We start from the raw sequence: 13,368 nt of genomic DNA on the forward strand, positions 1-13,368 counted from the left end.
TATAGAAGGAGGAGGAACTCGTCCGCTGTAGAGCCCGGACTGAGATTCTTGAAGGTGCAGAACTGCTGACACTTCCTGGCGAAGAGGTCAATCAGGGGACAGCCCCACCTCTGGAAGAGCGAAGATGCTACGTCTGAGTGAGGGGACCACTCGTGGCTGTGAAAAGATGTGCTGAGGCTGTCTGCCAGCTCATTTTTGACCCCTGGAAGGTACAACGCCTGTCGATCAACTGAGTGCTCTATACAAAAGTCCCATAACCTGAGGGCTTCCTGGCACAGGGGAGAGGAGCGTGCACCCCTGTTTGTTGATGTAGAACATCGCGGTTGTATTGTCCATCATGACTGATACACATCGACCTGCTAGATACGGGCAGAATGACTGACATGCTAGGCATACGCCCTGAGCTCCCTGACATTGATATGAAGACAGAGATCTGTCTGTGACCAGAGGCCCCGAGTCCTGTGGTCCCTCAGAAGAGTCCGCCTCCCAAATCTGACGCATCCGTTACTACAGTCAGGGATGTTTGTGGGGCAGTGAAGGGGACTCCTGAGCACACCTGCTAAGCATCTGTCCACCACAGGAGCGAGTCGAGGATGGGGCAAGGCAGGATCATGATCCTGTCCAAGCTGTCCCTGGCAGGTCTGTACACTGACGCAAGTCATGACTGAAGCGGCCGAAGCCTGAGTCTGGCGTGCTGAACCATGTATGTACAGGCCGCCATGTGGCCGAGTAGTTTGAGACAATTTCTCACGGTGGTGGTGGGGAACTGCCTGAGTCCCTGGATCATGGCATCGAGAGCCTGGAATCTCGCCTGCGGGAGGAATACTCTGACTTGAGTTGAGTCCAGAACCGCTCCTATGAACTCTATCCTCTGGACCGGGGATAGAGTCGATTTTGCCTCGTTCAGTAGGAGGCCCAGATTCTCGAAGGTGGCTCTGATGAATGCCACCTGAGCCCTGGATCGGCCTTTGATCAGCCAGTCATCGAGGTATGGGAACACCTGTACCTGATGTTTCCGCAGAAAGGCGGCGATGACTGCCATGCACTTGGTGAAGACTCGAGGTGCCGCTGACAGGCCGAAAGGGAGGACCATAAATTGGTAATGGGAACCGATTGTTGTTTTGCGGTATTACTATGTGAAAATACGCGTCCTTCAAGTCGAGGGTGGCATACCAGTCTGCTGGATTCAATGAAGGGATAACGGAGGTCAAGGAGACCATGAGAAACCTGAGTTTCCTCATAAACTTGTTGAGGTCGTGCAGGTCCAGGATAGGCCTTAGACTGCCTTTGGCATTAGGAAATAGTGGGAATAGAAACCCTCGTCCCAGTGCTCCAGTGGAACCTCCTCCACAGCCCTTAGCGCTAGGAGCAATTGAACCTCCTGAATGAGAAGTTGCTTGTGAGAAGGGTCCCTGAAGAGGGATGGGGGAGGAAGGGAGGGAGGACACAGAACTGGATGGAGTATCCCCTCTCTACCGTGCGAAGCACCCAGCGGTCCAAAGTTATACGGGACCACGAACTGTAGAAAGGGTAGGAAAAGATAAGGCGGGGTGAATCCAGTCTCTGGTCTGGTGTGCTGTCCTCGATCGCACCCTCAAAATGTCGGTTTAGGGCCAGATGGCGGTTTGGGCAGGCCTTGATTAGCGGAGGGATGTTGTCTTCTCCTACCACTCCGGTTCCTCCTCCTAGAGTTGTCCTGGTGATTCTGCTGTTGGAACCTTTGAGGAGGTTGTGGAGGAAATGTCTGTGCTATGTGGTGGTGGTATGCAAGCCCAAGGATCTGAGGGTGGCTCGGGAATCTTTTAGGCTGTGGAGTCGTTTGTCTGTCTTCTCTGAAAACAGAGTCTCACCCTCAAATGGGAGGTCCTGAATCGTTTGTTGGACTTCATAGGGTAACCCTGAGACTTGCAACCAACCCCCCACCATCGCATAGCCACTCCTGTCGCCATGACACTTGTGGCAGCGTCTGCAGCATCTAAGGCTGCCTGCAGTGAAGTGCGGAAGACTAATTTTCCTTCTTCCACCAAGGCGGTGAACTCTGACCGAGAGTCCAAAGGGATGAGTTCCATGAACTTAGCCATGGAAGCACAGGTGTTATAAGAGTACCTGCTCACAATGGCCTGCTGGTTAGCAATATGGAGTTGTAGACTGCCAGTGGAGTAGATTTTTCTACCCACGAGGTCCAGACGTTTAGCATCCCTATTCTTTGAGGAAGGATCTTGGAAACCTTGTCTCTCCAGCTGGTTAGTCGCATCGACAACCAATGAGTTTGGAGGTGGATGAGAGTAGAGATGCTCAAAGCCTCTGGAGGGGACGAAATACCGGCGCTCATTGCATTTGGCAGTGGGTGGCAGAGATGCCGGCATCTGCCATAGAGTTTTGGTGGTATCCACCACCATCTTTATAAGGGGTAAAGCTACCCGTGAGGGCCCCAAGGGTGCTAGGATGTCCACCACGGGATCCATGTCCTCAACCACCTCCTCGGCCTTGATGCCCAAGCCTTGGGCAGCCCTGCAGAGCAACTGCTGTAAAACTCTGTTCTCCTCTAACGCAGGGGCTATGGATGTCCCTGCCAATGCTTCATCCGGCAACGAGGAGGAGGAAGCGTGTGCCAGTGGTGGAAGCTCCCTACCGTCTGCCCCAGAGGGGTCACGTGATTCCTGGGGCAGCATCAGAGGAGGTGGTGCAGATAATGGTGCTGGGGCCGTAGGCGTCATAGCCAAAGTCAGTGTCAGCAGTAGTCTCACAGGAGGGAGCTGCATCGGCACACTCACAGGAGCTGCTGGGGTCGGGGGGCCCGGTACTGAGATCGGCACCTGGGCCGTAGGTGCCTGTATCGAGGTCAACGTTGACAATGGTGCAGGAATGGGAGACAGGTGTGTCGATGTCGTGAAGGCCGGTGCCGAAGTCGAAGTCGAGCACAGTGCCGACGACAGTGCCGGAGGAAAAAGTGTTGGGAACGTAGGCACCGGGTGTGGATGCACAGCGGAAGGTGGTACATAAGTGGTGGAGGCAACTAAAGATGCCGCTGAGCGTAGACCCTGGGTTCCTCCCTGGCCCTAGTGATAAGCCCAGGAAGTCCAGAAGGGCCAATGAGGTGGGTTCTGCCACTGTGGAGGCCACACCTGATGCTCCCTTCTGTCTCTGCCTGACCTCACTCTATGGCTTCTGCTCCTACTTGGGAGCTATAGGAGTCGGGCTCTGACTCCGAGGTCTCAGACACTGAAGACCATGGAGGAGCCGATCCTTGGTGTTTCGAATGGCGAGAGCTCAGAGAGCAGGAAAGCTCTCTGTCGGAGTGTGCAGGTGCCGATGGACAAGGCGAAGGGGCGTGCCTCGATATCCCTTTCCCTTAGAATGCACCAAAGGACAGGGCTCTGTCGGCGTTGAGGGTTCCTCCCTGGTAGGTGAGAATGGTGCTGTCAGGTGGAGGAGATCTCTGGTGGCCTGGTACACTTCCGGCATGGACGGGAGCTGAAGCTGCTGTGTAGGTGCCGGAGATTGAGGTGGGGCCAGACTCGACTGCCTTACCTGGACAGGAGTCGACAAAGCCCCGGAAGGAGACGCTCGCCTCGGGTTGCACTTCTCAAGGCTTAGCCGGAGAATGGTCATCCGGCTTTTTCTTCTTTTGGGGCACCGGTGAATGGGAGCGGTGCCTACTATCAGAATGAATCATAGAATATCAGGATTGGAAGTGACCTCCGGAGGTCATATAGTCCAACCCCCTGCTCAAAGCAGGACCAACCCCCAATTTTTGCCCCAAATCCCTAAAAGGCCCCCTCAAGGATTGAACTCACAACCCTGGGTTTAGCAGGCCAATGCTCAAACCACTGAGCTATCCCTCCCCCCACCGATGTGGCGGTGCCGAGCGTCCCTGGAGGAGTCCTTCCTTGGTGCCGAAGTTGCCGATGGCGCCGGGGCGTTCCGCGTCGAGGACGACGCCGTCGGGATCAGGTCTCTCGAGCCCGGGTCAGAGTGGGGGCGCAAGGCTGCCTCCATGACGATCACCTTCAGCTGCTGTTCCCATTCTTTAAGCATTCTCAGGCAGAACTCACAGCAGATCTTGCAACGATCTTTCTGATGAGTCTCCCCCAGGCACCAAAGACACGATGAGTGCGGATGACTCTGAGGCATGCACTTGGCTCAAGCCGCACAGTTCTTAAATCCTGGGGACCGTGGCATGCCACGGCGCTGGGGCCAGAGTGGTTGGTGGGAAACCCCCAACTACTATACTATGCTAAACTTTAAACTGGTACTACTAACAACTAACTAACTATATACACAGAATAACGAAGAAAACTTGCTGAGCAAGAGCCAAGGGAAGTTCCAGCCACTGTCACCGGCGGTAAGAACGAACTGAAGGGGTGGCAGGTCAGCAGGGCTATATATTAGACGCCATAAGGGCGCGATTCCAGGGGGTGCCGAGGCCAACCCGATGGATGCTGCTAAGGGAAAAATCTTCCGGCCATCATGCACGTGCGCGCACACACCTGATTGGAATTGACATGAACAAGCACTCGAAGAAGAATCCAGTCTCCCTTTTCCAATGTTGGAATGATTGTTGATAAGGTACCCTATCTTGAACTTCTGAGCCTTGACAAACTTGTTGAGAGCTCTGAGATCTAATATGGGTCTCCAACCTCCCTTTCTTTTGGATATTAGGAAGTAATGAGGGGAGAACCCCTTGCCTCTCAGATGCTATGAGACTGGTTCTATGACCCCTAACTGGAGGAAGCAATCTATCTCCAGTCGTAGTAACTCTTGTGAGAAGGGTCCCTGAATAGGGTCGGGGAAAGGGGTTGTGGAGGAGTTATGGAGGTGAAGTGACTGGAGTACCCAGATCGGATGATCTCTAAAACCCATCAGTCCGACGTTATGCATTCCCAGGCACTGCAGAACACTGCCGATCATGGGCCAAATGGGTATACAACCATAGGTGGTTGCATCAGTTGTAGCGAGTGGTCTCGTGGCGCCTCGACCTGCCCGTCAAAAGGGGTGTTTATATGCGGTTGGTTGGGATGCGGTTTACAGGCCAGACAGTTTGCGCTTCAGGAATTTCCCATTCTTCCTCTGTGGTTCGTAATGGCGCTGAGGTTAATACTGAGCCGCATATGGTCTCTGCTGAGATTGGGGACTAAAGTGCCTCTTTTCCTCCAGTGTACAGATTACCTGCGACCTCAGGATAGCCATGGAATCCTTTAGGATATGAAGGGAGGCGTTGGTCTTTTTGGTGAAGAGCTTCGTACCCTCAAAAGGGAGATCTTCCACTATAGACCGCACCTCTTTCGGGAATCCTGATAAGTGGAGCCATGATGCTCATTGCATCACCATCGCCATGGAGATGGACCTAGCTGCTGTGTTGGTGGCATTGAGGGCCGATTGTAGAGATGTTTTTGCTACTAATTTTCCCTCTTCTATGATGGCTTTAAAGGGGGGAGGGATAGCTCAGTGGTTTGAGCATTGGCCTGCTAAACCCAGGATTGTGAGTTCAATCCTTGAGGGGGCCATTTGGGATCTGGGGCAAAAATTGGGGATTGGTCCTGCTTTGAGCAGGGGGTTGGACTAGATGACCTCCTGAGGTCCCTTCCAACCCTGATATTCTATGATTCTATGATTGCCGGTGTCCCTTGAGCAGTTTGTCAGTAAAGTCATTGAGTTTGTAAATGCCCACACACTGTGTCTAGCCTGGTGGTGCGGCATGAGGAGAGACAATGCATGTGCGGGACCAATAGACACAGCTACCAAAGTTTTCTAATCAGCAGCACAGGGAAGTAGACACACCTACAGTGGAGCACCCATAGAATCATAGAATATCAGGGTTGGAAGGGACCTCAGGAGGTCATCTAGTCCAACCGTCTGCTCAAAGCATAGGGCCATATGAGCAAATGCTGAAGGAACTGGATATGTTTAATTTGGAAAAAGAGGAGATTAAGGGGGGACATGATAGCCGTCTTCAAATACTTGAAAAGCTGCCATAAAAAAGATGGAGAAAGGTTCTTCTCTCTTGCCACAGAGGGCAGCACAAGAGGCAATGGGTTCAAACTACAGCATAGCAGATTTAGATTAAATCTCAGGGAAAACTTCCTAACTGTAAGAACAGTAGGACAATGGGAACAGACTGCCAAGGGTGGTTGTAGCAGCTCCTTCACTGGAAGTTTTCAAAAGGAGGCTGGATAGCCATCTGTCCTGGATGGTTTAGAGACAACAAATCCTGCATCTTGGCAGAGGGTTAGACAGGTTGACCCTTGTGGTCCCTTCTGACCCTACAGTTCTTTGATTTAAGGTCAGCTATTAAAAAAAGTCAGAAAAGCTTTGTAGATTAAAGTTACTGACAGTTACTTAAGGAATTATAATCAAAAGGAAGATGTACTTATCTGGTGTCATTTCCCCAACCTACCTGGAATACTAGTATGCCCATGTGTGAAACAGCCAGGTTAATTTTCGACCCCTCACGGTCAGATGCAAGGTGAAATCTAAGGCCATACATCTCCAGTTTCCGAGCAATTTCAAGCACCTGGAAATCTGACTCAGCAGGAGTTTGGCCCCTCCAGTGAGGAACAAAAGCATAAAAATACAGAATATTAAAAACAACATGATATTATAATACTTCCAAAGGGTCCAAAGTAATTAATCTATATGTCCAGAACTAAGCAATAATTTTCTGCCTAATTTACATTGACAATTTCACTCCATAAAAGTATTACTGCTACCTTTGAAATATGACTAACAAAATATAGACTAACAAAATATAGAGAAGAGAAACTGATACAGAGAAGCAATTGAAAACTGGTATGAAGGTTATCTGATTCAAAACCCAGAAAGAGGTCAATAGATCACTGTCCAAACAGGAATCCTGTTCAGTTTTTATTTCCTGCTTAGGTATGCATCGATATACCCAGAAAACAAGGGGGAAGTTGAGAATATTGCAAAACAGCATGACAGAAACACAGCAAATGTTGCAACAACACAGGACAATCTAAAATGGGATTATAAAATCAGATTAGAATTATCCAGATAACATTGTATGAAATTAAGTATCCAGTACATTCGAAGCATATGCACTTCATTTTAAAAAAAATCTAGGAAAACTTAATATAATCAGGCCCTATGCATTCCATGATTCTATGGTCGTAGAATTTACCCACTGCCACAGAACTGTAATCCAAACCCCTAGGTCTCTCTTTTAAAAATATCACATTTATACCCCTTACAGTTGCTTACACAATGGTGAAAACCAATGGGGTTTGCAAACTTTCTGAGTTTGCAAAGAGCCTGAAATAATAGTTCAGAGAGGTGTGACTTGCCCTCAGGACTTGCCATCAGACTTCATGATGCCACAGTCACAGAATTCAGCACGTTTTTTGCTATGGAATTTGTCAGTTTCCTGCATCCATTCATCTGACATTCCCCCCGATCTTCCTGCACTGCCAAAACATGCCTGCACCTTCTCTTGTTTTCCATCTTTCCCCACCTGGGGAAATCAACTGGATTTCAGCATACCCTTCTATAGAGCACAGCAGCAGGGCAGCAGGAAAACAAGTCAAGTCTAGCTTGCTGACAGGGACTGGGTGGAACCTGAAGTGTAGACTGTCCAGCTGAGCTTCCCAGGATGAACACCACAATAGACAGACAATACCCCAGGAGCAGAGAAGATGAGATACTGAAGCTGGCTTCAAGATCACCATTTCCATGATACATACTGAGGTAAGGAGCTATTGAGCAAGGCTACCTGGACAACATTTTAACTGCTGAGACCCATAGATGTGGACTGCCCAGAAAACAGTGAAAAACACAAGCTTCAAAAGTAACCCTTGCTGAAAATAATGACTGCCAAATTTACATCAAATTAGTGTTTTCAACTGTAAGTCATAGTTGTTTGTGAGTTTGAGGGTGACAACCCTCATGGAGATGGGAATTGAGGATATTTCACAAAGCCAGAATAAAAAGAACATTGCCATGGAATTTAGGAGTTCTTGCCACACAATTTAGTCCCACAGTGCTGCAGAATACACAAAGGTCTGATTATAATAGGAGTTTGGTGTAACTGGCTGACAAAGGCAACCTCAAAATTTAGAGGTTCGGCAACATAACACTATACTAAAAGATCCCACAATGATTACTATAGCACTATTTCTGATCAAGTGCGGTCTTTGCCATATACATTAGTGCACTGAATATAAAAAAGGCAACAAATGGAATTTTTCATACAACAGTTTAATGGAAGGAAACTGGATGATTGAGGAAGGGTAGGGGGCTGGGAAAAAGTAAAGGAACTAAGCAATTTTTGCTTAGAACTGACTAGCCTCAACACAGGCTGGATTTATGTATGCCATGTTAAAACGCTCTTTCAGAATTTTTTTTTCCCAGGGAACAGCTCTCCCCCCATAATAGATATTTAATTCCTTTAGAATAGACCATATGCTATTTAGGGTATGATCTGTCTATTTTTGTGTACTATCCTATGCCAAGTGTAACATGAACATTAAATAAATGAATAGCATTAAATAAATGAATAATATTTTCCTGCAATACCCTTTCCTTATTCTAGCCTTTTTTCTTAAAGATGCCTACTCCTAACAGTTTATAGAGTTACCATTAAGACCAGATATCTTTTGTTCTATTTCTAAAAAGTAAAGTTTTTCTGTTGAACATGTTCAGATGAATTATTAATAATTAAAGTAGAATTTATGGAAATAGGGACCTCTTAACTGCATGTATGGACCATCTTTAAAATTAATACGAGTACAACCACAGAACCCATTCAGAATGCAATCCTTTTAAATATGAAAAAGTACTGCAGGTATAATGATTCTCTGACTTTTACAACTGGTTACATACTGGAAAATCATTGTGCTACACAGGTTCTGGGTGAGTATGAGGTGGTTAAAACATTCAGTCTATTTTCTACTTCTTTATTCTGTATTGACTTTGAAAAAATATCAATCTTCAAAATGGAAAATCATGAAAAGATTTTTTCCCAAATACAAAAATTTCAGGGGTAAAAGGAGTTCAATATTTTCAAAGATTTAGTCTATATTGTGTTTTTCATCAAATTTGGGTATGATGTAGCCAAATAAACTTTATATACAAAGTATAATTACAACAGTATGACTTTTGTGAGCAGATAAGGCCAAAGTTGCATCTCTGTGGGATAAGTGATAAAAGGTTGGAAATGTAAATTTTGGCCATAAATTCACAAGTTACCCAACTTCAAGCTTAGTGTGTACAACACAATGGGCCAAACTCATTCCTGGTGTAATGCCACAATCTCAGAAAGAGGATGTTAGGGCTTCATGTGGTAAAAAATAAAATTACTGAAATGAGGTTACAACATGGTGGCTGAAGAATGTGGAATAATGTATATCGAATAAAACTTCTAGGCACAAACTCAGGTGAGTAACTTGAGTACTATTTTATTACGTATAAAAACCGCCAGAGTTTAACTATTCAAATTTAACTAATAAAGTTAAGAGCACAATACTTGTCAGAAATAATAGAATTTTTAAAAAATTGCCTGCACCTACAAAAGAAGGAACTTTCTAAAGTGGTTTCAGAGTAGCAGCCGTGTTAGTCTGTATCCGCAAAAAGAAAAGGAGTACTTGTGGCACCTTAGAGACTAACAAATTTATTTGAGCATAAGCTTTCATGAGCTACAGCTCACTTCATCGGATGCATTCAGTGGAAAATACAGTGGGGAGATTTATATACACAGAGAACATGAAACAATGGGTGTTACCATACACACTGTAACAAGGGTGATCAGGTAAGGTGAGCTATTACCAGCACAGGAGACCGGGGGAGGGTGAGGGGGAGTTTTTGTAGTGATAATCAAGGTGGGCCATTTCCAGCAGTTGACAAGAACGTCTGAGGAACAGTGGGGGGGAATAAACATGGGGAAATAGTTTTACTTTGTGTAATGACACATCCCCTCCCAGTCTTTATTCAAGCCTAAGTTAATTGTATCCAGTTTGCAAATTAATTCCAATTCAGCAGTCTCCTGTTGGGAGTCTGTTTTTGAAGTTTTTTTGTTGAAGAATTGCCACTTTTAGGTCTGTAGTCAAGTGACCAAAGAGACTGAAGTGTTCTCCGACTGGTTTTTGAATGTTATAATTCTTGACGTCTGATCTGTGTCCATTTATTCTTTTACGTAGAGACTGTCCAGTGTGACCAATGTACATGGCAGAGGGGCATTGCTGGCACGTGATGGCATATATCACATTGGTAGATGTGCAGGTGAACGAGCCTCTGATAGTGTGGCTGATGTGATTAGGCCCTATGATGGTGTCCCCTGAATAGATATGTGGACACAGTTGGCAACGGGCTGTGTTGCAAGGATAGGTTCCTGGGTTAGTGTTTTTGTTGTGTGGTGTGCGGTTGCTATTTGCTTCAGGTTGGGGGGCTGTCTGTAAGCAAGGACTGGCCTGTCTCCCAAGATCCCAAGTGAGAGTGATGGGTTGTCCTTCAGGATAGGTTGTAGATCCTTGATGATGCGTTGGAGAGGTTTTGGTTGGGGGCTGAAGGTGATGGCTAGTGGCGTTCTGTTATTTTCTTTGTTGGGCCTGTCCTGTAGTAGGTAACTTCTGGGTACTCTTTTGGCTCTGTCAATCTGTTTCTTCACTTTATCAGGTGGGTATTGTAGTTGTAAGAACGCTTGATAGAGATCTTGTAGGTGTTTGTCTCTGACTGAGGGATTGGAGCAAATGCAAGATCCGAAGATGAACACTTTATATTCTAGTATACCTAAGGACCCCAAACAGGGATTACACTTCTCTTGTACTACGCATTATACATTATACAAACAACACAAGGACAGTTCCTGCCTCACACAGTTCACAATTTAGGATTTAAACAGCACTCAATAAGTGATGTGGTAAACCCAGGACAAACAGCTACAAAGCGGGGGGGGGGGGGGGGGAATCCACCCCAGAATGTTAAAAGGCCCCTCCCTATCCACTGAGGAGAGGTGACCACAGGTTAATAAGGTTCAGATGAAAAGTGGTTGCTAGAGAACCAGTTGGGTTCAGCTGACTCCAACTGCTTGAGCCCTTTTAAAACCCTCCCCTGTTAGGAAATGGGGGGGAGTGAGGAAAGCAGGGAAGCTGCCAGTAGGCTGGGTGCAGCAAGACACCGAACCTTTCCAGGAAGGGAGGCTGCATTCCCTCCCCAGAAGGGAAAGGAAAACAAACACAAGGGACTGATTGAGGAAAGGTATAGCCTGACCTTGTACCAGCTAGAAGGACTGTCTTGCCCAAAGCTGTGTCTCCAAGGCTAAAAAGAACTGAGCCTGCTGAGGTGAACAAGATACTTTGCCACATGCAATTTCTAAATATGCAATGCTTTTGCCTCTTCAAGCCATAAAATCTAAATTAATTGTAGGTTTTAAAAACTATATAAAGCAGAGGACACTTATCAGTATCTGGGTTTGACTTTGATCTTCCCCATTACTGTATGGATGTTGTGATAATAATAGGTTTCAGAGGAACAGCCGTGTTAGTCTGTATTCGCAAAAAGAAAAGGAGTACTTGTGGCACCTTAGAGACTAACCAATTTATTTGAGCATGAGCTTTCGTGAGCTACAGCTCACTTCATCAGATGTTTACCGTGGAAACTGCAGCAGACTTTATATACACACAGAAATCATGAAACAATACCTCCTCCCACCCCACTGTCCTGCTGGTAATAGCTTATCTAAAGTGATCAACAGGTGGGCCATTTCTGGAAATGGAAATGGAAGGAGGTATTGTTTCATGATTTCTGTGTGTATATAAAGTCTGCTGCAGTTTCCACGGTAAACATCTGATGAAGTGAGCTGTAGCTCACGAAAGCTCATGCTCAAATAAATTGGTTAGTCTCTAAGGTGCCATAAGTACTCCTTTTCTTTTTGTGATAATAATAAATATTGTCTACATATGGATACAGCTGTAAAGAAACCTTGCATTGAGACCTTCTGTCCTGAAGGCAGTTCTTGTTGGAAATTACTTTTAATTGGCAGGTTGTCATCCATTGACTTGGGGAACCCTAAGTAGATTTATCTACTTAATGGATGAACAAAATTAGACCAGATTGTTTTCAGACCAGTCTGTGCAGATTAGTCTACAGCTAACGTCTGAGGATAATTACTTTTAAACTGCTTCTCATTTGTAAATGTTTTCTGTGCAGTGTGAGCTGCTTGTCTTCATTCTGAGTTTTCCCCACTCTCCAAATGCAAACAGATGGACATCATACCAAAAGGACTGAAGGTAAAAAAATCCATTACAGTCTACATACCACACAGACTATGCTGACAGCTTGTGCCGCACATTCTCAAAGAAACTGCGGAACCACCTGATCAACATCCTCTACAGCAAACAGGGAGAGATTAAGAATGAGCTCTCAAAACTGGATACCCTCATAAAAAAACAACCTTCCACACAAACTTCCTCATGGCTGGACTTTACAAAAACTAGACAAGCCATTTACAACACACACTTTGCTTCTCTACAAAAGAAAAAGGACACTAAACTATCTAAACTACTACATGCCACAAGGGGCCACAACAGTGGTTCCCTTAACCCACCCAGCAATATTGTTAATCTATCCAACTATACTCTTAGCCCAGCAGAAGAATCTGTCCTATCAGTGCCAGGCCTGCCCTAGAGCAAAATAGTGGACATTTGTGATTTGTCGCTGAGGCGAAAAGGTCAATTACTGGGTGACCCCATTTTTGGAATATTGTGTCGAGAACACTGTCGTGGATTTCCCACTCATGTTCCTGTGAGAAGTGCTTGCTGAGGTGGTCAGCTGCAGTGTTTGGGCACCCTGGTAGGAATGATGCTGCAATGTTTATATTGTTGCGGATGAGGAGTTCCATAAATTCATGGCTTCTACGCATAGCAAGTAAGACCTGGCTCCTCCTTGGCGATTGATGTAAAACATGCACGCCACATTGTCGGAGAGAATAGAGATTGAGGTTTCGCGTATGAGTGGGAGGAAGTGTCGGCATGCATTGTGTACCATGCGGAGTTCCAGGAGATTGATATGTAGTCGGGTTTCTGTCACAGACCACTTGCCTTGTACACTGTGGTGACCCAAGTGGGCACCCCAACCTATCAGGGAGGCATCTGTTGTAATAGTCACTGATGGGGGGTCTTGTTGAAAGGGAACCCTGGAGCATACATTCCCTGGCTGTGTCCACCATTGTAGGGAAAGGATAACCCTTGGAGGTAGTGTCACACGTCTGTTGAGAGAGAGTTTGCTGGGTGCATAGACTGTGCTCAACCAGTGCTGCAGATAGCGCATATGGAGTCTGGCATACTTTGCTACAAAAGTCGTAGCTGCCATATGTCTCAGAATCTGAAGGCATGTCCTCACTGAAGTTTGTGGGCTGAT

General features: G+C 46.3%; 1 protein-coding gene across 19 annotated transcripts in view; it reads right to left on the reverse strand.

Annotated features, from left to right (window-relative positions):
• The window catches only part of FARP2 (FERM, ARH/RhoGEF and pleckstrin domain protein 2), a 272,153-nt gene that overhangs the window by 101,006 nt on the left and 157,779 nt on the right, over positions 1 to 13,368 (reverse strand). For all 19 annotated transcript variants that reach the window (XR_012160855.1, XR_012160856.1, XR_012160858.1 and 16 more), the window contains one exon: positions 6,398 to 6,545. Coding sequence is in view for 15 of the 19 variants with exons in the window: in XM_073360436.1 (XP_073216537.1) it covers positions 6,398 to 6,545 (148 nt within the window). In the remaining 4 variants the exon portion in view is untranslated. The remainder of the gene's footprint in view (positions 1 to 6,397; positions 6,546 to 13,368) is intronic.

This window comes from Lepidochelys kempii, chromosome 9 (assembly GCF_965140265.1).
Source record: "Lepidochelys kempii isolate rLepKem1 chromosome 9, rLepKem1.hap2, whole genome shotgun sequence".
NCBI lineage: Eukaryota > Metazoa > Chordata > Testudines > Cheloniidae > Lepidochelys > Lepidochelys kempii.